Raw genomic sequence first — 25242 nt, 5'->3', positions numbered from 1 at the left:
CCGGTCTCATCTAGCTTCTGCTTTTTAAGTACAAATAAGAGCTTTGGGAATAAGCGTGATCAGAATAAGCCGTCGAAAAACGTAGCGTTTGACCGTTAATTTCAGCTTATTTATGCTTAACAGGTTTGGAGGCTGCGTCTCCTGACATCGACGGGGTCTTTTTATAAAACTGGCATCATACAGACCGGTCAAGAGAACCGTTGTACATGCCCTAACAGCCGTGTTGTTGGGCCACACCACGTGCGAACGAGGTAGAGTGCCTGAGCTCAGCTGCTCCGTTGGATGACGATGAACGGCAGCGATTGAGTGACTGCCGGCAGCAGTCATGAAGACCGACTTGAGAGGATCTGATTCCTTGTGTGAAGAGAAAAAGAAGGCCCAGCACCATTCCGCTACTGCCCGAGTGCCCGTGTTCCTCCCCTCACCTCACTCCCCTCCGGCCGGCCTCTCCTCCCAAACGAGAGAGAATCCAAGGGAAACTGGAAATGAAGCCCCTACCCCCGGCGGGGAGCCCTGACCGCCGCGGTAAGCCACCGCCGCTGCTCAGCCCTTCCTCCCGCAGCGCGTTCCCCACCGCCGCCGTCTCCGAGCACGCCTGCGTACGTACGCCCGTCGCCCGCCCTATGCTGCTACTGCTAGGGCGCGTGTCGATTTTTTTCCTTTTCTTTTCCCCCTCTTCCTTTCCCCTCTCTTCCTTTCCCCTTACTGGCTGAGACGCGTGTGCCCTGACGCGATTTGGTGCTGCGCGCGTGCGTGGTCGCCTGCATTTCGGGTGTCTAGGTCACGCTGCAAGAGTGGTGGCTGGCAACCGCGGAAGGGGACGACCAGAAGATCGCTGTCGCCGGGAAATTCGAATGGTAAGCATTTCTTCAGAGGGGAAGGGGAAACTAGAGGAGCCATCTCTGGAGGTCCGGGCTTGAGTGGGTGGCAACTAGTTTCGTTTGTTTTTCTGGGGGTTCGATCTTGTTGTATTTTTTATTCTTTTTTTGCGAAGAGTTCGATCTTCTGGTTGAGGAGTGGCGTTTGGAGTCCTCCTTGGTATGCTTCAAATTTGATATTACAAATTGATACCTAGATTGAGTTGACGGCATGCACTCCTAAAAAATAGGCCAATTTAATTTTCTCAGAAATGTTTCCAACATGCTTTTGTCAAACAGAAATGCTATACAACACACATATTTTTAGCACAAAAAACACATGGATTTTCTCTCTCTCTCCCTCTCTCTTTCTCACCGTTGACCACCGGCGTTGGCGGCGGCGACCGGCGAGCTCGCCCCGGCGTCGGCGCCCTCGCCGGCCATGGCAGTGGCGGTGGCGGCGCCGGCGGCAGCGGATCCGGCTCCAGGTAGGCCTCTCCTCCTCCTCTGCGATTTGTGATTTGTCATTCCATAGAAAAAAAAATTGTTTTTTGTGATCTGTGATCTTGTGATTGTCTGGAGGTAGAAGAAGGCTGGAGCTTAGAGATAGAAGGAGGGTGGAGGCTGTTGGATCTTAATTCTATGGTGCAAAAAAAATCATGTGTTGAAACTGCATAAAACATATGGTTGTGTAGTAGCCTTTTGTCCATTGGATTCATTCTTTACATATGAGGGTGACTAGCCAATGCCCGTGCGTGGCTACGGGTGACAAAACTATGTTAATCAAAGTTGTTGCTCCCAAAAGAAGGGTTTTCGAAACAATGTTTGCGGCACCTAAACGAACATCAATCAAACTCTATGACAGCTCGCGGCACCACTTTGTGGCAGCAACAACAGCACTAATCAGCATTCCACGATACACACCCTTCTTGAGCTCTGGTAGTCCCTGCAGGAGAAATGATTTGATCTTTCGGTTGCCCTGGATGTTTTCCCATCTCACCATGGTTGTAGCACCAAGAACCGAAACAACATATATATAATATAAACAAAAATGTAGCTCCTATTTGAATGACACTTAATAAAAGGAACTGATTTTGCAGTTGCAAATCCGTGTAGCTCCTTATCCTAGAATGAAACTTTTGTCCCCTTTCTGAACTCTGGCAACCTTGCTAACATATTTTAACTCACGCACACGATATCAGAGGATGCATACTTTTTTGATCTAATAGTCACTACTAACTTAGTAGCATTAGGAACCAATATCATCACACTTGAGGACTGTAGTTATAGGAAATGCCAATTCTGTTCAGATGAAGTATTTCACTATTGCTACCAACTGAAGCTAGCTGTCTCCCTATTGAGTACATCAGAAAATTTCACAAATGGCTATATCAGCTCATTGTTCTCTGACAGGTTCAATTTGGGTAACTGCTGAATGCACTTGTGCAGCAGTCTCCCCATCTTGGGATAAGGGGTTTGTTCACCAAGTTCTTATGATGACAGATCATAGTGCCTCTCCAAAGTTAAATCATTTTTCTCGAGTTTTATCAGGATCTCCCTGTCCGCTAGTTGAGCCCATCCCCTCTTCAGAACAATCTCAGACAGTGCTCCCAAGAGAGGGCCAGTACTCGCAATACAGAAGGGGCGAAATGGAGTACATTATAAGCAAGAAATTTAGGTTCAAAAAGTGTATTAAGTAAGGTGAAAGCATGCAAACGAATTATGAAGTGTAATCGACAGAAAAAAGTGCTACCATATCAGAACTAAGAGAAAGGCCTTCCAGTTTGAACCTAGTAATATATGCTTGCGGCAGAACATTGACCTTTGCTCTAGGATCCTCCAAGCTCCCTTTAACAGGAATCAGCACACAATCCAAAAGCTTTGCCAGTTCCATTTTCTCATCTAGCTTGGCACCAACATGCTCAAATTATCACTCAGAGAAAACAGTCAGCACATCTCAATATCCCCAATTGTATGCTTCAGGCACTCATTGTTGGAATAGTTCTATGTCTAATATAGTAATAACCGGAAATCCTTGCCAGGCCAGTAATTTGAAAATATCCAGTTTTCCTGACATACTTTACCAAACTGTTCCTGTATAGTGGACTTGCAGCAAAATGTATCTGCAGCAGAACAAAAAAATCCATAAGGTCTAGAGCAGACGGGCAGAGATAATATGTTGTAACATCAACTATATTTAGACATCCTTGGAATCACCAGTTTTTTATGCATATGCATATAGACCATCATTTCCCAACCACCACTGCCGCAAGTATAAGATCTGTCAATTAATTAGTTTATGTTAAAAAAGACTGGAAGCACCTGTAGGGGAAAAGCTTCTGAACAACAACAACACATTAAGCCTAATTAACTTGCAGCAAATTCAGTGATTTCAAATAGGTAGCAAATTAGCAGTTTAGCACCAACATTTACAGGAGACCGACTTGTGCCAAGCATGATTCAGACGACATGTAAAACAAGATTTTTGAGAAGGTTCTTATGTGGCTCTGTTACATAAGATATCTATTTGCATATTCCATTTTGTAAACTCTAACCACCCTAACATAATACGAATCAACAATGGACTGCTGGAAGTATAAGAACTGGTATTTTTCAAAAAACTTATGAGCTTTCAGTAAGAAGCTAAAATCTATCCATATAAGCAGTTCTTAATGCCGCCGCAGCAGCAGCAACAACAACAACATAGCCTTTCAGTCCCAAGCAAGTTGGGGTAGGTTAGAGTTGAAACCCACCAAGAGTCCCAAGTCATGGTTCAGGCACTTCAATAGCTGTTTTCCAAGCACTCCTATTCAAACATAGATCTTTAGGTATATCTGAAGCTTTTAAATCTCTTTTTATTGCCTCCCCCATGTCAATTTCGGTGTTCCTGTACCTCTCATATTATTAGCTTGGCTTAGGACTCCACAATGCACTCGTGCCTCTGGAGGTCTCCTTTGGACATGGCCAAACCACCTCAACCGATGTTGGACATGCTTTTCTTCAATTGGTGCTACCTCTAGGCGATCACGTTTAGCATCGTTCCGAACTCGGTCCATTCTTGTGTGACCACAAATCCATCGCAACATACATATTTCTGCAACACTTAGTTGTTGAACATGTCGAATCTTTGTAGGCTAATATTCTGCTCCATACAATATAGCCGGTCTAATCGCCGTTCTATAAAACTTGTCTTTTAGCTTTTGTGGTACTCTCTTGTCATAGAAAATGTCAGAAGCTTGTCGTCACTTGATCCACCCTGCTTTGATTCTATGGCTAACGTCCGCATCAATATCTTCATCCTTTTGTAGCATCGATCCTAGATACCGAAAGGTATCCTTCTTAGGCACTACTTGACCTTCCAAACTCGCATCTCCCTCTTCCTGTGTAGCTCCGCCAAAGTCGCATCTCATGTATTCGATTTTAGTTCTACTCAATCTAAAACCTTTAGACTCAAGGGTCTGTCGCCATAACTCTAGTTTCCTATTTACTCCTGTCTGGCTATCATCCACTAACCATCATCAGCGAACAACATACACCAAGGGATATCCCCTTGTATGTTCCTGGTAACCTCATCCATTACCAAGACAGAGATACGGGCTTAAGGATGACCCTTGATGAAGTCCAATTTTAATCGTGAAGTAATCTGTGTTACCAACGTTTGTTTGAACACTAGTCACAACATTGTTGTACATGTCCTTGATGAAGGTCACGTACTTTGATGGGACTTTATGTTTGTCCAAAACCCAACACATAATATTTCTTGGTATCTTGTCATAAGCCTTCTCCAAGTCAATGAAAACCATGTGGAGGTTATTCTTCTGCTCTCTAAACCGCTCCATAACTTGTCTTATTAAGAAGATTGCTTCTGTGGTTGACTTTCCGGACATGAAACCAAATTGGTTTATTGATATGTGCGTCGTTCCTCGTAGGCGCTGCTCGATGACTCTCTCCCATAGCTTCATAGTGTTGCTCATCAACTTAATTAGTACAACTTTGGATATCTTCCTTGTTCTTGTAGATTGGTACCAACATGCTTCTTCTTCACTTCTCAGGCATCTTGTTCGATCGAAAGATATTGTTGAACATCTTTGTTAGCCATACTATAGCTATATCCCGAGACATCTCCACACCTTGATTGGGATACCATCAGGGCCCATCGTTTTGCCTCCTTTCATCATTTTTAAGGCTTCTCTGACCTCCGATTCTTGAATCCTTCGCACAAAGCGCCTATTAGTGCAATGTTTTTAAGTCGTCAAGTCGAACCTAGTCGCATGGGACCGACTAGGATGATTAATCACGATTAATCGCTATTAATCGGACGATTTGTACAAGTCGATGGTACCCCTAATCAGTCAGTAGGGACCGATTAGGACGATTATTGTGATTAATCGTGATTAATCGGACGACTTGAAAACATTGTATTAGTGTCATCAAACGAGTCGTCCACCTGAACGGTGGTGTTCTTGTTCTCACCATTGAATAATTTATCAAAATACTCTTGCCATCTATGTCTAATCTCATCCTCCTTCACCAAGAGCTGTTCTCTCTCATCCTTTATGCACTTGACTTGGTTGAAGTTCTTTGTCTTCCTATCGCGAGTTCTAGCCATTCTATAAATGTCCTTCTCTCATTCCTTCGTACTCAAACATTGGTAAAAGTCCTTATAGGCTCGCCCCTTTGCTTCACTCATCGCTCGTTTTGCAGTCTTCTTTGCCACCTTGTACTTCTATGTTGTCTACACACCTGTCATGATACAAGCGCTTATAGCACTCATTCTTTTCCTTAATAGCCTTTTGCACATCTTGATTCCACCACCAAGTGTTTTTCGAGTCGTATCCGCTCCCTTTTGTCACTCCAAGCACCTTTGAAGCAACCTTCCAAACGCATGTTGCCATCTTCTCGCACATGCTGTTTGCATCGCCTTCATCCTTTCAAGGGTCTCTTCAATGACCTTTTCCTTAAAGACCTTTGATGCCTCTCCTTTTAATTTCCACCACTTTGTTCTAGCAACCCTAGCTTTGTTCCCATGAGCTTGCACCAGAAAGCAGAAGTCAGCCACTACCAGCTTGTGTTGAGCGACCACACATTCTCCATGTATCACCTTACAGTCTACGTATGTTCGATTATCCCTTCTTGTAAGGACAAAGTCAATTTGACTAGAGTACTGGCCGCTACTAAAGGTCACTAAATGGGACTGTTTCTTACGAAAGAAAGTGTTAGCTATCATCAGATCAAAAGCTATAGTGAAGTTTAAGACTTCCTTTCCCTCCTGGTTCCTACTACCATATTCGAAATCCCCATGAACTGCCTCGAAACCTACACTTGATGTACCTACATGGTCATTAAGGTCACCTCCTATAAAGAGCTTCTCGCTACTAGGGACAGCTCTAACCAAGCGATGTAAGTCTTCCCAGAAAAGCCGCTTGGCACTCTCATCATGGCCTACTTGGGGGCATACGTACTAATTATGTTTAAGACCATATCACTAATGACAAGTTTAACTAAGATGATCTTATCCCCTTCCTTCTCACCTCCACCACACCATCCTTGAGGCTCTTATCAATCAAAACTCCTGCTCCATTTTTATTTGAAGTTGTCCTTGTATACCAGAGCTTGAAGCCGGTATTGTCCACCTCCTTCGCCTTCTGTCCCTTCCATTTAGTCTCTTGGACGTATAAGATATTTACATGCCTCCTAACCGTTGTATCCACTAACTCTCTTAACTTACCCATAAGGGACCCTACATTCCAGCTACCTAAACGGATCTTAGTTGGCTCGACTAGCTTTCTTACCCTTCGCACCCGTCGTGGTAGGTGTGAAGACCCTTGCTTATTTTGCATCACACCCGGGCGTCGATGTGGCGCGCCACTAAGGATGCGACGACCCGATCCTTGCTCACTTGACACCGTGCCCAGATCGTGACACGGTGCGTCACGGGGGTGACGACCCGGCCCTTGCTCATTTAACACCATACCCAGGTTCTGACATGGCGCGTCGCTAAAAGGGTTATGCCCCGACGGGATTCTTTTGTGTTTCATCTCCATAAATGTGGCTAAGTTTTTACATTGGCTCGCCGCGCCTAACACAACCCTCATCCTTTACCAGGGCTTGGGACCTGCTTATGCTGAATGTGACCTTTCTGGACAAAATGAAGAGAAAATAACATGATTTATTTTCATCCTTTGATATATTAGTTGAATTGCCTTGCAGCTATGAGATCTGAAAAATCACAAAGCAAAAAGGGCACATGCAACTCAGGTTTTCCAAAATACCTAATTTCATAAGATAGATACATTGTGCACCAGTCAATGTAGGGGTGCACAGGCCTTGCCTTGCGTCATTCAAAGTCCTAATGTCCTAGTTTCATAAGCTAACAGCATACTCCTATTGCAAATTGTCTTACTCGGATTTGGAGAACTGCTGGTGCTCCCAACGAACAGGCGCTTCTTAAGACTTCTTTCCCCAATCGAAGACGGCAAAGAAACCATGCCCCTTGGAAGCAGGTTTCTCCACATCCATTTGTCCTCACCACCTAAACCTGCAAATAGAAATCAACAGAATACAAGAGAGCTAAACCATTTAGGACAAGGTCCCAAGGAAGCCCAGCAATAACTGCTTACAAGAGAGCTTATATGCACGCACGGCTGAGAGGGTGAGGACGAGCACGACGACGGTGAAATGCCAGACGGCAGCTAGACGACGAGCGCGACAGAGGTGCCCCCGGGTTGTTACCGTCGAGTAGGGCAGGGCCCATGCCGGCGTACCCGCCGCCGTCGCCGCCACCTATGATGCACGGATACGTGGATACGGATACCGGTACGTGATACAGCGATACTCCGACACGCCATTTTTCCCAAAATACAGATACGGGGATACGGCAATATATATAAAAAATAAAAAATAAATCCACCAAAATTAGAAATTAGCGCACAGACCATAAATATTACATAACATAATATTGTTCAGGGCATAACGTTCAGCGGTTCAGGCCATCAAGCCATTATTCAAACTTAGGTTCAACATACACACATAACTACATGATGAAATGATAAAACGATAATTCATAAAGTGATGATGCATGAACGGCAACTGGCCATGACAAATTGGCAATCATCAAGAAGTCTTTCAGTCACTTGATCCAACATCTTCAGTCAGACCCAGTGCCCCAAGATCTTCAAGAACTCTTTCAAGGTCTGGCTCATCAAGTGACAGATCAACATGCTCAAGGAAATCAGCACCGCCCTCAAAATCAGTTTCAAAAGTATCAGCTCCAATATCCCACATTGCTGATGGACCATGGTTGTATTCCTCATTTTTTTCTAGAAAGAAGACGCAACTTCTGGTGTGTGAAAACTAGATCCTCAGCACGTGCAGGATTGAGCCTTACAAAGTCAATTGCAAGTTTGCAATTAGGAATCGAACTACAGGTGTCAAACAATTGAGATTTAAAAAAACAGCAATAAAAGGTCGAACTAGAACCTGTTTCTCAAGGAACTATGAATCAGCCCATAGGTACTCCAATTTCTCTCAGCACAAGAAGATGATGTTGGCTGGCCAAGTAATCTAAATGCCAACTTCTTCAGTTCTGGAGCAGAATGACCATGAATTCCCCACCATTGCTTTGGATCCATATAAGTTCTATCCTCGAGTGAATCAAATGAATTGAATCCAGGTCCAAACAAAGAGAAATTAGCATATTGTTGCTTGACCCCTTTTAATTCCTCATCAGAAAAATTCCTCCTGAAACAAGCATGTCATTTCTGAAATCTCCTCATCATTGTGGGGGGCTTGTCGGTTTGGAACCTCATTGATCCATGCTTCAGTGTAGTACTTGGGATTTAGTGAGTGTGCCAAGCAGTGCAAGGGGGTATTGCTTTTTGTCCAACGGCTCACCAAGATGTCTTGCACAGCTGAGTAAAAGGTGGATTCTTCATGTGGCTCTTTCCCTTCATAACGATATATCACATTCTTCACCTTCCCTATCATTGTGCCCCACATTTCATATATCAAGTGGAGGCATGGCTTGTTAGTATCAGCTGCCCGCACCATAGAATAGATAGGATCAGTGAAACTGAGGAAATAGCGCACCTTATCCCATAACACATCATTCACAATCTTGTCCTTCACAAATTGGGCCAGACCAGGATTATCCTCCCTGTAGGCAGTCCACTTTTCACTCACTACCATCACTGAAAGAGCATCTTTTATAGCCACAAACCTCTTCATCATCACAACAACAGAGGCAAATCTTGTCTCGGCAATGGCAAGGAACTTAAGCTTGCTATACTCATTGAACATGGATAGCCTCATGGAGTGATTCATGATGAAATTCTTTATACTGCTAGCATCTCCAATGATCTCACTGATCCATTGGAATTCATCGTAAAGCTCATCCTCTGTCCCTAGGAGCACATATGTTCTTCAAGCCAAGGTTCAGAGTATGCACGACACATGGGGTCCAGAAAATCTGAGGGTGCTTCTGCTCAACAATGATACGAGCAGCTTTGCAATTGGCAGCATTATCAGTGATCACTTGCACAACATTTTGTGCCCCAACCTCATCAATTACAGCTAGCATCTTCTCTGAAATATATTCCTTGGTCTTGGATATTCCTTTAGTGTTGAATGCTTTAAGAAACATTGGACCATCTTCCGTCACAGCCAAGAAATTCAAGAGTGGGCGCCTTTGAGCATCTGACCATCCATCTGATACAATACTCACAACTTTAGAATTCCATGTTGCCTTGATGGGCTGCAGCAATCTCTCAACATTTGTCTTCTCTTGCACAAGAAGAGTTGTCCTCAGCTTGTTGTAGCTTCGAGGGACATATCCTCCAATTGGATGATTGGCAGCAAACATGAAAGCCTTCCTGAAATATGGGTTACGTGCAAGATTAAAAGGCAGGCCTGCTGTGTAGAACATCCTAGCTATCAGTTCATCAAGTTGGCTACGGACTTCTAGATTGAAACTGAACTCAATAGCCGAAACACCCCTCCTCTTCCTCATCTTCTCATTGCCCTCAGTTGGAAGTGGAATATCTCTAGGAAGGTTCCTGCCGGCAGCAGCATTTGCAGCAGAAACTTCAGCTTGCAGTTGTTCAAGAATATATACAGTCACCACTCGACAAAATGTAACCCCAAAACCAGAAATCTTTAACAGATGTGCTTTAACTCTAGAGTAACTTCCTTGGAAACCCTTGTTACAAAGTCTACATCTCATCTTTGCGTTGCCCCCTTGACCCTTTCTAGTTTTCTCAAGAATCTGAACATACCTCCATAGGGGCTTCTTGTCATCATCGTCTGCAGGAATCACACGAGCAAAAGCCAAGACTTGATTTGCAATAGCAGGATTGTTGGCAACAGGAAATTCTTCACTTTCACCACTATGAGTGGATGCAGAAGCATTCGTACTAGTCGCCATTTGATCTGACACGAGGGGAAATAAACACAGAGCAGATGAATCAGCACATGGGGAGATTGATTTGAGAAGGGAAGGACTAGACATGGAGGAAGTAGAGGAATGTCGGACTCACCACGGAAGGGGAAGGAGCAGGAGGAGGCACGGGCGGGTGGCTTGGCGGCGGTGACGGCAAGGGAGTGACGAGCGGCGCTGCTCCGGGCGGCGGGTGGCCGGGCGGCGGTGAGCAGCAGGCTACCGTGCGTGAGGCAGCTGCGGCTGCGCGAATGGGGATGAGAGGGGGCGCAGCTGAACAGAGGGCTTTAATACGAAGCGATTGAGTGGTGTTAGGGTTTGAAGGTATCACACGTGTCCCACAGGTGTCCCATGAGTATCCGGTTTATTTTTATTATTTGGAAATTGCTAAATTGTTCGATACGTTCGGGATACATATCCGGACGTATCCGTGGAGTATCCGTATCCGATACGGTATCTGACACTGGTACGCGAGTTTTGCGAAGTATCCGCGTATCGTAGGCCGCCACAGGATGAGATGGCGGCGGCGGAGAGGAGGGCGTCGTTTCCCGCGTCCGCGTTTGGTGCCCTCAGCGGCGGCGGCGTCGGGGGCGCTCGGCGGCGGTGCGGTTGGGGGCGCTCAGCGGAGGGGCGAGTCGAGGAGCTCGGCGTCGGGGGCGCTCGTTGTCGGCGGCGGCGGCGCGGTTGGGGGCCCTCGCCGGAGGGGTAAGTCGAAGTCGTTTTTTTTCTGCGGACGTTTACGGGAGCCGGGTGGGTTTGTGGGTCGGGGAGGCAGGGAGTCGCAGAACGATAGGGGTGTGAACGCTTGACTGAAGCATGGTCAAACTTCCATAAATCATGCTGCTTGACTGAAGCTTGTCCTCTTGAAAGAGCTACGGATTCTTTCGCTGATAAAAATAATTATCTATTGCCTGCTCTGACAGGAATGAAACACTTCATGAATACTCTCCTGCACCTATTGCGAAGCGCCATATGCCTCTTCTTCTCGAGACTGAGGATGGGACCTTACTTCGCATCCATGGTTCCCACAAAGTTTCGCAAACGTATAACAATGGATATTCAGCTACGGTATGCACACCCTGTTTTCTGTTTCTTGTTTCAGGTACCAATTGAATGTCTATTTGGATAACTTTTTAAGTGAATACAGTATCAAGAGCACATGATATCATTTGTTTTCTCCATCTATCCTGTGATTCTATTTCTGTGTTCCTCTGGCTGAAAGTTATTCTAGATTTGAGCAATATCTTCAATCTAGAAAGTATCATGAACAAAAAAAATGTTTTGCCAAAATGCATGTCCAAAAGGATGATTCAGCCATGCACTTCTCTCACGAATGCCTTGGTCTTGACTGCAAACCATGCATGCAGGTCTGTAGTGACTTCCTGAATGGATTTCCAGACAGGTGGCAAAGTTGCAAGCCGTGCAATTCTGGAGTGGACTCCACTCAATTTTACATGGAGAAATTTGAGCAGGGGAGAAATTTGATTAGCAAATTTCAAGACATTTTGGGAAGTTTCTCACACAATGGTGCTGTGTTCCAAAAATCATCACATTTATTAAATGGAACACCCAGATTTGAAGAATATACTTGTGATGGTGTGATCGCAACAAATGAAAATGCTGCTGCCTCAAGTGAAGCTGCCACAGGTAAGTGTAAAGGAGATTATTTAGAGGCTTCTATTTCCTTCTCTCCTACAAATATTTCGTTTCAGTGATGTTTCTTATAGAGTGTTTGTGTCCCCTTAATTTAGGCGATCAGAGAACTCCAGTAGTTTCATTGGAGGTTCGTGGTTGCCGTAAAGGGATTCAGCACATGTCATTGACTGAGAAGGCAGCAGTAGATGAAGAAATGCCAGCTTCAGTTTATTTGGATATGCAAAACTCCTTCTGTCTGTCAAATGGAACACCAATATTGGAGGAATACATTTGTGATGGTGATATTCCACCAAATGAAGATGCTGCTGCTTCAAATCATGACAGTGAAAGATACACAGCTACATCAAAAGAGGTGAATAACATGGAAATGGGCTTGGTTACGGGCAGCCCTTCAAGAGAAAGAGGCCATGATGACATTGCTACTGATGTTTCTTTAGCTCCTACAGTGGAATGTAATGATAATGCAGTCAGTGAATCGGTACACAGTACTCCAGCAACAGGCACATGTAATTATGTTAGAACAGATATTTAATCCTGCAAATACATCGTTTCGTTGGTGTTTCTAATAGTGTCTATTTTTTATAATTTAGATCGTAAAAAGACTCCTGTGGCTTCTTTGAAGAGTCAAGGTTCCTGGAAGGTCATAGCTTCAAATAAGAAGGTAGTATTGGATCAATTAATGCAAACTTCAGCTTATTCAGATGTGCAAGTCTTGATTGTGGTCCACAGGAGCTTAAGCATGTTAGCTAATAGGCATCGTGCAGTATTTTATATTGTTATTAATGACTTGTTATCCTATTTGCTGTTTACTCATGATGACATTTTCATATTTAGCGTATTTCAGCCTATTATCCTATTTGTGTTACTCATTTTATGTATATGCATATAGAAGAAGTTGATTGATCTGTGTCTTGGAAAGCAGCCTGTAGTCCGGCCAAAGAAACGAATATCTTCACATGAAAAGTGTCGAAGTGCTACAAGATCTCCAGGGACCAGGAACCCAGCTTCATATGTAAGTGCAATTTTTTATTCATTGTTGTCATAAACTTTAGAAAGTCCATGATTGCAAGCATTAGCGTTTTACAGTTGTAACTTGATGGGATATGGATCTATAACACTCTGATTTGGTTTCTGGAATTGGACTGGATGAATTGTATTGAGGATCCAATTTGATTCCATGTTGAGTCAGAAATGGGTTCCAATATAATTATTTTGTTTGCTTAGCTGAGGAACTGTGGAAATCGAAATTTGACCAAATAAATTCTAGCTGGTAATTTGTTACCTGCTCCCAGAAATCCAACTGCACAAAGGACACAGCTCGTTGCTTTGCTGCCAGGCCTTTGACATGAGAAACCCCATCACAGATTCACAGCCATGTCATGAGCAGGAGCAGCACGCAAGCACAGGAGGGTGGAGCCATACGCTCTCCCCCACGTGCTCAGCCATACTAACTATTAGCCTGTGTTGGCTCACTTGTCAGCGATGACCTGGCCTCATTCCACTATCTCCATTGGCTACCAGCCAGATTTGTTTGCCTAGCCCGTTGCTGGATTCATGTCCTATTCTGCCAACCAGATGGGCCCTAAGTATTTTGCTTGAGATCGAGCTATTGCAAAAGTGGTCTGTCAGCGACACGGAGGATCCAGCCCAACATGACGCGGTCACCATGGACCAGGGCGCGTCAGGAACGGAAGATGATGCGGTCACCGCCAAGCCAGGCGCGTCGCGTTCCACGCGTTGAGGCCGAACCAGGCGCGCAAGCGTGCTCATTAGTGGACCGGAGTGGGCGTGAACAGTAGGATAGACGCAGCTGCGCCTGCGGGTTCACGCCGGGCTATGCCTTGTAAATATGGGGCGAACACGAGAGGAGGGAGAGGCAACAACAACTATCTGAACTGAATCAATAGCAACCTGCGCTCTTCCTTCCTATTGCGTCTCCAAGCTACCTATTCCTTTCTTCTTCCCCAATCCTTTCCCAATTCTTCCCCAATTTCTACCAACTCCTTCCCTCCGATCTCTGATGCTAACATCTGGTACTCAGAGCCAAATAGATCGCGATTCTTTTTCTCTTCCTTTCGATTCACAAATGGCCTTGGTTGGAGCACTCTCGGCGACGAACGGCGACTGCTGAGCGACACTGAGAGCCCGTAATTCCCTGGCCCTGTGAGCGAATCGAAGTGAGTCGCGATATGGTTTTCCCACCACCGCCCAAGCCTTCGATTCGCCTCCACTACACCCGACGAGCACAGCGGATCGGCACCATGAATCCCGACACGCAACTTCTGCTAAAGGAGATCCAGAAGCTCTCCGTCGAGCAGGCCACCATCCAGAAGCAGCTCTCCGACCAGAAGGACCTCCTTGAGCGCCGATTTGTCGAAGCGGATGAGAACCTGGACAAGCGCTTCAAGGACGCCGACGCTGTGGTTGAGCAGAGCATCATCGACTCCGAGCTCCGCCACGACGCCCGTCTCATCACCATCGAGAAGGCCGCGACCAACCTCACCTCATGGCGTCAGGAGCACGAGGGCATCGTCGACGACCTCCGCCTCCGCATCGGCAAGCTTGACAAATACTGGAACCGGTCGGTGATTGAGACCGCCGCTGCTCACACCGAGCCAACCATCTTCACCGAGCCGCTGGTCAAATCGGAGCAGCACGCCGCACCAGCATCTGCGGGCTATATGGCTGATCGGCCTAGCGGGCACCGCGTCGAACCTCACCACCGGGAGAATGAGTTTGGGGTTGTCATCACCTATACTCATTCCCCGGTCACGGGAATGGACACTCCTTCTGATAATCCTCCTAAGATTCATGGCACTGCATATGATTTGGTCATGTCGCGAAATCGTCCACCTGAACACCACCATAATCCCACCGGCAAGCTGCCCAAAATGTCCTTCCCAACCTTTGATGGCGCTGATCTTAAACTTTGGATTACATGCGCCGAGGATTATTTTGCGATGTATTCTATTGATCCTTCTGTTTGGATTCAGTGCACACGCATGCAGTTCCTTGGCCCAGCCAAGCGCTGGATCCAGTCTGTGACTAATGAACTAAAGACCATGAAGTGGTTTGCATTCTGTCAGGCGCTACATACCCGTTTTGATCGCGATCAACATGAGTTCCTCCTTCGCAAAATGAATCGCATTCACCAAATATCTTCTGTCCAAGACTATGTTGATCGCTTCTTTGAACTTGTTGACCAACTCAAAGCTTATGATTCTTCCACCAGTGCCTTGCATTACATCACTCGCTTCTTAGATGGCCTGCATTCAGACATACGTGCTGTCATTCTTGTTCAACACCCCGATTCCTTGGATACTGCGTACACTTTGGCATTGTTGCAAGGAGAAGCAGCGGAGTCCTCCAGGAAACGTGAGTTCAAGCAATGGAACCCACGGGGAGGCTATCAGCGCGGGGAGCATCCACAAGCTGCTGATATGGACAAGCCGGTTGTTATGATCGGCATCTATTATAATAGGCGCAGGCCCATTAGTGGCTAGAGGAGGACGCTGGCTATAGGGGCTAAGGGCCAATATTATTATTATTTGCTATTTATGGTATTTATTCCTTAATTATAGGATCTTAGAGAGGATAAATACTCTGTAAACAATTGAGATTGGAAGTAAGCAGAAGCAACATATTTGTTGCCGGCTTCCCTTAGGAGCCCTAGCCGCACCTCCTCTTCCTCCTTGCGCCGTGATCACAGCGGCGCCAAGTCGCCGCTGTTTCCCTAAGCCTCGCCCTCTGCTCTTCCACCCCTATAACCTACGCAGCAACTTTGGTAGGGCATCAAGTCCTATCAATCTGGTATCAGAGATGTCAGGTCCTCTTCCCACCTCCACCAGCTCACCGGCCATGTATTTGGCCAGGGCTTTTGAGCGCCGCACCGCTGCCATGACGCCGGCCACTCCTCAGCATCCGGGCATCCCAGCGCCGCTACGGCCTGCTGCAGCGGTACCAACAGCCCCGGGTGCGACCACAACTCAGGCACCAGCGGGCGCTGCGGCCCCTGCTCGTCCTTTTCGCCGCCTGTCCCCAACGGAGCAATTGGAGCGTCGCCGCCTAGGTCTTTGCTATAATTGTGATGAGCCCTATGTGCGCGGTCATGTGTGCCAGCCCCTATTCTACCTTGAGTTGGCGGATTTCCTCGACGATGAGATCCCAGCGGAGGTGGCCGCTGCTGCTGCCTTTTCGAAGGAGGCTGCTGTGCATGCGCCTGCCCCAGCAGCAGTGCAGGAACCTGCAGCCCAGCCTCAGGTGTCCCTCTACGCCATCGCCGGCATCCGAACCGAGAATGCTATGCTCCTTCCGGTCTTCGTGCATGGCCACCGTCTTGTGGCGCTCCTCAACTCTGGCTCGATGCACAACTTCATCAACGCTGATCTCCTGCGCCGCCTAAATCTCTCTACAGCACCGCACCCTACCATGTGGGTACTGGTGGCCAACAACGATCGTGTGCCTTGTGAATGCGTCACCCGGGATGTGGCCCTGGCCATTGGTACAGATGAGTTCACCATCAGCTGCTATGGCATCAGCCTGGGTGGTTTTGATCTTATTCTTGGCGTCGAGTTCCTACGTACCTTGGGTCCTATCCTTTGGGACTTCGAGGATTTGTGCATGGCTTTCACACGGGGCTCCCGGCGCATTCTGTGGAAGGGCCTGGGCTCCCCCCGTGACGACATCCGGGAACCGGCCGCGCGGGCGATCGCCGCTGCCCCCTCCCAGCCACTACTGGACCAGCTCCTGGAGCAGTCTGAGTCGGTCTTCTCCGAGCCACAGGGGCTCCCTCCGATGCGGTCGTATGATCATCGCATCCACCTGCTGCCGGGTACAGCTCCGGTAGCTGTTCGCCCCTATCGCTACCCACAGTTGCAGAAGGATGAGTTGGAGCGTCAGTGCGCTGCTATGCTCGCCCAAGGCATCATCCGGCCGAGCACGTCTCCGTTCTCCGCCCCCGTGCTGTTGGTGCGCAAGGCGGACAACTCCTGGCGCTTTTGCATCGACTACCGAGCCCTCAACGCCAAGGCGCCCAAGGACAAATTCCCGATTCCGGTCGTCGATGAGCTTCTCGACGAGCTTCATGGGGCTCGCTTCTTCACCAAGCTCGATTTGCGCTCGGGCTACCACCAAGTGCGGATGCACCCCGACGACGTCGCCAAGACAGCGTTCCGCACTCACCATGGCCATTTTGAGTTCCTGGTGATGCCGTTCGGCCTTTCCAATGCGCCGGCGACTTTCCAGGCTTTGATGAACGACGTGCTCCACCTCTTTTTGCGCAGGTTCGTGCTTGTGTTTTTTGACGGCATACTCATATATAGCGCGTCCTGGGCCAAACACCTGCAGCACCTCAGCATCGTCCTCCACGCACTTCGGGCGCACCAGCTCCACCTCAAGCGCTCCAAGTGTTCCTTTGGGGCGTCTTCGGTGGCCTACCTTGGCCACGTAATATCAGCGAGCGGCATCGCCATGGACGCCAACAAGGTGGCTGCGGTCGCCTCGTGGCCGGCACCTCGCTCCGCCTTTGGGCTTGCGGGGCTTCTTGGGCCTCGCCGGCTACTACCGGAAGTTCATCCGCGACTTCGGCCTCATCGCCGCACTGCTGACGCGCCTACTGCGGAAGGATGCATTCGCCTGGGACGACGTGGCGGACGCGGCGTTCCAGGCACTCAAGGGTGCCCTGTCCACGGGACCCGTCCTCCAAATGCCCGACTTCGACAAGCCGTTCGTGGTGGACTGTGACGCGTCAGGCGCGGCGTTCGGCGTTGTTCTCCACCAAGACGTCGGACCCCTCGCTTTCTTCAGCCGACCCTTCGCTGCTCGTCATCTCAAGCTCACCGCCTACGAACACGAGCTGATTGGGCTGGTTCAGGTTGTACGACACTGGCGACCATACCTATGGGGGCGTCATTTTCTTGTTCGTACAGATCACTACAGCCTTAAGTTCCTGCTGGACCAACGTCTCTCAACTGTACCTCAACACCAGTGGATCAGCAAGTTGTTTTGCTTTGATTTTGCTGTGGAGTATCGCCTTGGCCGCCTGAACATCATGGCGGATGCGCTGTCCCGCCGCGGCAGCTCCTGTTCCCGCTGCTCATGCCCTCTCCGGGCCGACGTTCGCCCTCTTCGATGACATCCGCCGGGCTACAGCAGCAGCCGCGGACGCCCAGCAGCTCCTCCAGCGCTTGCAGGCTGGCGAGCTGCCGGCACCATGGCTCTTCGATGACGGTCTCCTTCTCCACGGGTCCCGCATCTTCGTCCCTGACCATGACGACCTGCGCCACCAAGTACTCTTGGCTCATTCGGCGGGCCATGAGGGAGTCCAGAAGACTCTGTACCGCCTACGCACCGACTTCTACATGCCGGGAGACCGCACCCTTGTCCAGGATTGGGTGCGGGCGTGCAGCACTTGCCAGCGGAACAAGACGGAGTCGCTACAGCCCGCCGGCCTGCTGCAGCCCCCCGATGTTCCGTACCAGGTGAGTGGATATCTCCCTGGACTTCATCGAGGGGCTGCCCAAGGTCAGCGGCAAATCCGTCATTCTCACAGTGGTCGACCGCTTCTCCAAGTATGCGCATTTCATCGCCCTCGGTCACCCCTACACCGCCGCCTTCGTCGCCCGTGCTTTCTTCGACGGCATTGTTCGACTGCATGGTTTCCTTTCTTCCATCGTCAGCGACAGGGACCCCGTGTTCACCGGTCATGTGTGGCGCGACCTCTTCAAGATGGCCGGCGTCACCTTGCGCATGAGCACGGCCTTCCACCCTCAGACGGACGGCTAGTCTGAGGTGGTCAACAAGGTGATTGCTATGTATTTATGCTGTGTTACAGGTGATCAGCCGCGGGCGTGGGTGGACTGGTTGCCTTGGGCGGAGTATTGCTACAACACCTCCTTTCATACCGCCCTGCGTGCCTCCCCGTTCGAAGTGGTCTATGGCCGGCCGCCCCCGCCGATACTACCATACAAGCCGGGGTCGGCGCGGACTGACACAACCGACGCCTTACTCCGCAGCCGGGATGAGGTGCTCGCTGAGGTCCGGCAGCGCCTCCAAGCGCAGCAGCTGTCTAAGAAGTACTACGACGCCGGCCACCGCGACCTAGAGTTTGTTGTGGGCGATTGGGTTTGGCCGCGCCTGCTTCATCGGACCACGCGGTCTTTGGAGCCCCGGGCCAAAGGGAAGCTTGGCCCTCGCTACGCCAGGCCATTCCAAGTGCTGGAGCGCATTGGCAGGGTTGCCTACCGACTGTAGCTCCCGGACGGCGCTCGCCTGCATGACGTCTTCCATGTGGGCTTGCTCAAACCTCACAAGGGGGACCCTCCGGCCGCGCCTGCTGCTCTATCGCCACTGCTGGATGGTCGGCTCCTTCCTGCTCCCGAGCGCGCTCTCCGAGCTCAACTCCGGCGATCCAATGACGCGGACTGCCCAGCGACGAAGCCACCTGGGAGCTCCTCGACGACTTCAAAGGCCTCTACCCCGACTTTCAGCTCGAGGACGATCTGTTTGCGCAGGCGGGGAGAGATGTTATTACTGGCGTCTATTATAATAGGCGCAGGCCCATTAGTGGCTAGAGGAGGACGCCGGCTATAGGGGCTAAGGGCCCATATTATTATTATTTACTATTTATGGTATTTATTCCTTAATTATAGGATCCAAGAGAGGATAAATACTCTGTAAACAATTGAGATTGGAAGTAAGCAGAAGCAACATATTTGTTGTTGGCTTCCCTTGGGAGCCCTAGCCGCACCTCCTCTTCCTCCTTGTGCTGTGATCACCACGGCGCCAACTCGCTGCCGTTTCCCTAAGCCTCGCCCTCCGCTCTTCCACCCCTATAACCTACACAGCAACTCCGGTAGGGCATCAAGTCCTATCAATTAAGCAGAAGCAACATATTTGTTGCCGGCTTCCCTTGGGAGCCCTAGCCGCACCTCCTCTTCCTCCTTGCGCCGTGATCACCACGGCGCCAACCCGCCGCTGTTTCCCTAAGCCTCGCCCTCCGCTCTTCCACCCCTATAACCTACGCAGCAACTCTGGTAGGGCATCAAATCCTATCACCGATGCTGAACCAGAAGCCACTCGACAAGAAATTGGCCGATCTTAAAGCTTATCGTCGTGCTCAGGCTTTGTGCGACCACTGTGGCGACAAGTGGAGCCGCGATCGTAAGTGCGCTGCCCAGGTTGGTCTCCACGTGTTGGATGAGCTCTATGCTCTATTTTCCACGGAAGACACTGTAGATGATCCGACAACTGACGAAGAGACAGATCCAGCGCCTGATGAAGTGTGTTGCTGTCTGACTGCTGACAACATGGTGATTCCGGGGGTGAAAACACTGCAGTTTCAGGGTCAATTCAATGACCATCCAGTCCATATCTTGCTGGATTCAGGCAGCTCCTCATCTTTCGTCAGTGCTCAGTTGATCTCTAAGCTGGCGGTAGTTCCAGACAAGTGTGCTGCAGTGACTGTCTGTGTCGCCAATGGGGATACTTTGAACTGTTCAGCTGCCATCTCAGGAGCTGTTTGGAGCATTCACCAGTATCAGTTTCAACATGACCTGAAGGTACTGCCTAACTCATTATGACATTATCCTTGGCATGGATTGGCTGCAGTTGTTCAGCCGTGTGAAGGTTGACTGGTATCGGCAATGGTTGGCCATTCCATACAAGGGGAAGACAGTTGTGCTTCATGGTTTGTCTGCACCTGATGTTGAGGATCTGTTGGTCCAACTTTTCAGTGTCTGCACCTGAAACTTCACCAGTCAGTGAACTGCCACCGGAAATCATGGCTCTCCTGAGTGACTTCCCTGAGGTGACCTCCCCTCCTGCTTCCTTACCACCCAAACGAAACTGTGATCATGAAATTCCTTTGGTGGAAGGCGCCAGGCCTGTCACTGTAAGGCCATATCAATACCCTCCTGCTCTGAAGGACGAGATTGAAACTCAAGTTGATGCCATGCTGAAACAAGGCTTGATCCAACCCAGTACATCACCTTTCAACTCACCGGTGTTGCTAGTCCACAAGAAAGATGGAACGTGGCGTTTTTGTGTGGATTACCGGTACCTCAACGATCTCACTGTGAAAACAGCCTTTCCAATTCCAGTGTTTGAGCAGTTAATGGATGAGTTGGCCGGTGCTCGGTATTTTTCAACTCTGGACCTGCTATCCGGCTATCATCAGATTCGCCTTCGGGAAGGAGAAGAACACAAAACCGCTTTCTCAACACATGTTGGACACTGAGTTCTGTGTGGTAGCCTTTGGCCTGACCGGTGCCCCAGGAACCTTCCAGGGTGCCATGAACACTACACTGCAACCCCTTCTTCGCCGGTGCGCCATTGTGTTCTTTGACGATATATTGATCTACAGCAAAACAATGGAAGATCATATCGATCATCTTCGTCAGGTGTTATCTCTGTTGGCCAAAGACCAGTGGCATATCAAACTGTCCAAATGCAAGTTTGCTCAGACATCAATAGCTTACCTCGGCCATATTATTAGTGAGAGCGGTGTCGCCACTGACCCAGCGAAAATTGACGCGGTTGTGTCCTGGCCTACATCAACCAATGTCAAAGAGCTGCGGAGCTTCTTGGGTTTCACTGGCTTCTATCGCCGATTTGTTAAACATTATGCCATTGTCACAGGCCACTTGTCTTCTGAAGAAGCAGTCACTGTTTCACTGGACGTCTGAACATGATACTGCGTTCAACACTCTGAAGAAAAGCTTATGCTCAGCTCCAATTCTCAAACTTCCGGATTTCTCTCGGCAATTTTGTATCGAGACAGACGCTTCTCACATTGGGGTCGGTGCTGTGCTCCTGCAGGATGGACACCCGTTAGCATTCCTCAGTCGAGCTCTCGGTCCCAAGAACCAAGGTCTTTCAGCTTATGAGAAGGAATATATGGCTATTCTCATCGCAGTTGATCAATGGCGCTCATATCTGCAGTTGGGAGAGTTCATCATCTTTACTGACCAAAAGAGCCTCATTCATCTCTCGGATCAGCGGTTGCATACCGCCTGGCAACAAAAGGTATTCACCAAGCTCCTTGGTCTTCAGTACCGCATAGTTTATAAGCCTAGTGCTGACAATCGCACTGCTGACGCACTATCGCGTTGAGGGCATGAGATGGAATTATCTGCAATTTCTGCCCCAGTACCTTTGTGGCTCGATGAGATCAAGTCCAGTTACTCTATGGATGCCAAGTGTCAGGAGCTATTATCCAAGTTGGCCGTATCCCTGGGATCTGAACCTCATTTTGCACTGAATCAAGGTCTGTTACGTTACAAAGGGCGCCTTTGGGTGGGGTCAGACCCGATTTTGAAACAGAAGATCATTGAAGCTTTTCACGCTTCACCGGTGGGGGGACACTCAGGGGTGCCGGTCACTTACCAGCGTGTCAAACACCTGTTTGCTTGGACAGGACTCAAGACTGCCGTGCACCAGTTTGTGCAGACATGTGCAACATGCCAGCAGGCCAAACCTGATCGGGCCAAATACCCGGGACTTCTTCAGCCGTTACCCGTTCCTTCAATGGCTTGGCAGAGTATGTCCATGGATTTTGTTGAGGGCCTGCCTTCCTCAGGTGGTAAGAATTGCATTTTGGTGATAGTTGATCGGTTTTCCAAGTACAGTCATTTCATTCCATTGTCTCACCCCTTTACTGCACTAACGGTGGCCAAGTCATTCCTCAACAATGTCTATCGCCTCCATGTTCTCCCTACATCCATTGTCTCTGACCGAGATCGGGTTTTCACCAGTCGGTTCTGGCAGGAGCTATTTCGTCTAGCTGGTGTCACATTGCAGATGTCCTTTGCCTATCACCCTCAGACTGATGGGCAAACGGAACATGTAAATCAGTGCTTGGAAACGTTCTTAAGGTGTTTCGTCAGTGCTTCCCTGGCATAATGGATCGACTGGATTTACTTGGCCGAGTACTGGTATAACACATCATGGCATTCTTCATTGGACCACTCGCCATTCTATGTACTGTATGGTCATCATCCAAGGCATTTCGGTGTGTCCGAATCTGATGCCGTCCAGTCAGTAACACTTGATGAATGGATCCATGAAAAGCCTCTGATGAACACCTTAATCCAGCAGCACCTTGCTCGAGCACAGAAACGGATGAAGACTCAAGCTGACAAGTCTCGCTTTGAAAGGCAGTTCTCTATCGGCGATTGGGTGTACCTGAAGCTGCAACCCTATGTCCAAGCTTCCCTTGCTCCACGTGCTAACCAGAAACTTGCCTTCAAGTTCTTTGGTCCATTTCAGGTGGTGTCCCGTGTTGGCAACGTCGCCTACAAGCTTCTGCTCCCAGCGGTGTCAACCATTCACCCCGTCTTCCATGTTTCTCAACTCAAGACGGCGGTTCCGGCAACTCATACAGTCCCAGCGCTTCCTCAAGCTCTGGATGGTTTACAGTTTCCGGTGAAGGTGCTGCAGCGACATGTGCGTACATCTGACAACACCGTCGTTCCACAAGTTCTCATCCAGTGGTCCAATCTACCCCGTTCACTGGCTACTTGGGAAGATCTGGAAGCGATCAAGCAACGTTTCCCATGAGCTCCTGCTTGGGGACAAGCAGCTTCTCTTCGGGGAGGGAATGTCAGCGACACGGAGGATCCAGCCCAACATGACGCGGTCACCCTGGACCAGGGCGCACCAGGAACGGAAGATGACGCGGTCACCGCCAAGCCAGGCGCGTCGTGTTCCACGCGTGGAGGCTGAACCAGGCGCGCAAGCGTGCTCATTAGTGGACCAGAGTGGGCGTGAACCGTAGGATAGACGCAGCTGTGCCTGCGGGTTCACGCCGGGCTATGCCTTGTATAAATGGGGCGAACACGAGAGGAGGGAGAGGCAACAACAACTATCTGAACTGAATCAATAGCAACCTGTCCTCTTCCTTCCTATTGCGTCTCCAAGCTACCTATTCCTTTCTTCTTCCCCAATCCTTTCCCAATTCTTCCCCAATTTCTACCAATTCCTTCCCTCCGCTAACATGGTCATGCTTCAAGTACAGATTCTGATGTTGTTGGAATAATTTATCTTGACTCAGTAGCATGAGACTGATATTTTTATGTGTATTTATTGCAATGTACCTGAATTGCATTAGGTCCTTTGGTCTCCGCTTACTCGTGATAAGGCCACAGCGTTGTCTATGTCCACACCTGAAGATCTCAAACTTAAAAGAACCAGATCAGGCATGTCTTTGGTTGATTTTTTTAGCAACAATCTTTGGTTGTTTGACTCTGCTGCTTCATTCCAAGTACTCATCATGCTAAAGAAATGGAAATTTTGTTTCAGGTCGCGTAATAGTACCCAAATTGGATGAAGGGTGCCAAAGCATTGTCTATGGAAGGGTTTGTTTGTTTTCTCTATTTGTTATGTTGTTCAATCTGAGCTACTTTGTGGTATAAGAACACATATACTATGCTTATATCTTAACTGAAAGGGTCATAAAGGTATAGGTAATACATGATATCTTAAATTTGGCAGATGAACTTTCCATTGCACTAAGAGACAATGTGAAATACTGCGATTTGCTAAATGCTACTGAATTTGTGCACAAATTCGCACAAATTCAGTATGTGATAGAGGTAATTATATGACTAACATAAATTTATCGCAGCGGCAAGAATGAAATATGATAATTCACTAAAATACAACCCTGGAAGTTGTGCAGTTTGTGAAGTAGAAGTATAAACCAAGTGTCAAAGTTGGTTAGTAAAGATGCCTGTCCTATTATATGCATTTCAAAGCTTAGTAAGTCTCCAGCAATGTATTACTGTCATGGTATTTTTTATTTTGCAATGCGAGACAATCTCGAAGAAAGTTCAGATAAATGGTGAATTATCATGACATTCTGATTTTGTGCAATGTGTTTTTTTTCCAAGGCCTTTCCTGTGCTTAGAGTCTCATGAAGTGTCTTGTTCTTGTAGGATGGTTTGATCGCAGCTGTCGTTGGTCTTGATTCGCCAGCAGTGCCCAAATGTTTGTTCTGAATCTCATTGGTGCATTCTGTTGTCCTTAAGAGCATGCTTTCCATGTTTTGAGAGAATTGTTTAAAGAGAGTCGGGTGATGCCCTATCTAGCTTTCATGTCATGCAACTTGTATCCTTTGCTCTGCAGGGAGTGAATCAAAAACTGGTCGAAGGAAGAAAAGAAAGACTCAATGAGCATCTTCCAGATGTAATCGCTACTTGGCTACTCCAGGCGAAGAAAATTGGAACTAACTTAATTTGACTACTCTAGGCGAAGAAAACCGGAACTAACTTAATGTGGCAGGGAATTGGGGAGTTCGTT

At 48.4% G+C, this 25242-nt stretch overlaps 2 protein-coding genes and 1 pseudogene across 4 annotated transcripts; 2 read left to right on the top strand and 1 right to left on the bottom strand.

The window, feature by feature from the left end:
* Positions 1 to 378: 378 nt before the first annotated feature.
* LOC136527279 (uncharacterized) lies at positions 379 to 25242 on the top strand. Of its 3 annotated transcripts, none has more exons than XM_066519945.1 (11): positions 379 to 599; positions 781 to 857; positions 11214 to 11358; positions 11658 to 11937; positions 12042 to 12452; positions 12537 to 12607; positions 12869 to 12958; positions 24053 to 24140; positions 24244 to 24299; positions 24879 to 24930; positions 25069 to 25242. In XM_066519945.1, exons 1-11 carry the CDS (start codon positions 486 to 488, stop codon positions 25113 to 25115), a joined length of 1431 nt encoding a protein of 476 aa, XP_066376042.1. In that variant the 5' UTR covers positions 379 to 485; the 3' UTR covers positions 25116 to 25242. The 3 variants fall into 3 exon arrangements, with proteins under 3 accessions (XP_066376042.1, XP_066376041.1, XP_066376038.1); XM_066519944.1 differs by having other exon boundaries at positions 12836 to 12958; XM_066519941.1 differs by lacking the exons at positions 24053 to 24140; positions 24244 to 24299; positions 24879 to 24930; positions 25069 to 25242 and adding an exon at positions 23212 to 24035 and having other exon boundaries at positions 12836 to 12958.
* LOC136529913 (uncharacterized) lies at positions 7759 to 10443 on the bottom strand (annotated as a pseudogene).
* On the top strand, positions 12998 to 15464 carry LOC136527280 (uncharacterized). The gene has a single exon (XM_066519946.1). The coding sequence runs from the start codon at positions 14136 to 14138 to the stop codon at positions 15447 to 15449; it is 1314 nt and encodes a 437-aa protein (XP_066376043.1). The 5' UTR covers positions 12998 to 14135; the 3' UTR covers positions 15450 to 15464.

This window comes from Miscanthus floridulus, chromosome 19 (assembly GCF_019320115.1).
Source record: "Miscanthus floridulus cultivar M001 chromosome 19, ASM1932011v1, whole genome shotgun sequence".
Classification (NCBI taxonomy): Eukaryota; Viridiplantae; Streptophyta; class Magnoliopsida; order Poales; family Poaceae; genus Miscanthus; species Miscanthus floridulus.
Note: the sequence above shows the minus strand (reverse complement) of the source record. Positions and strands in the feature narration are given on the sequence as shown.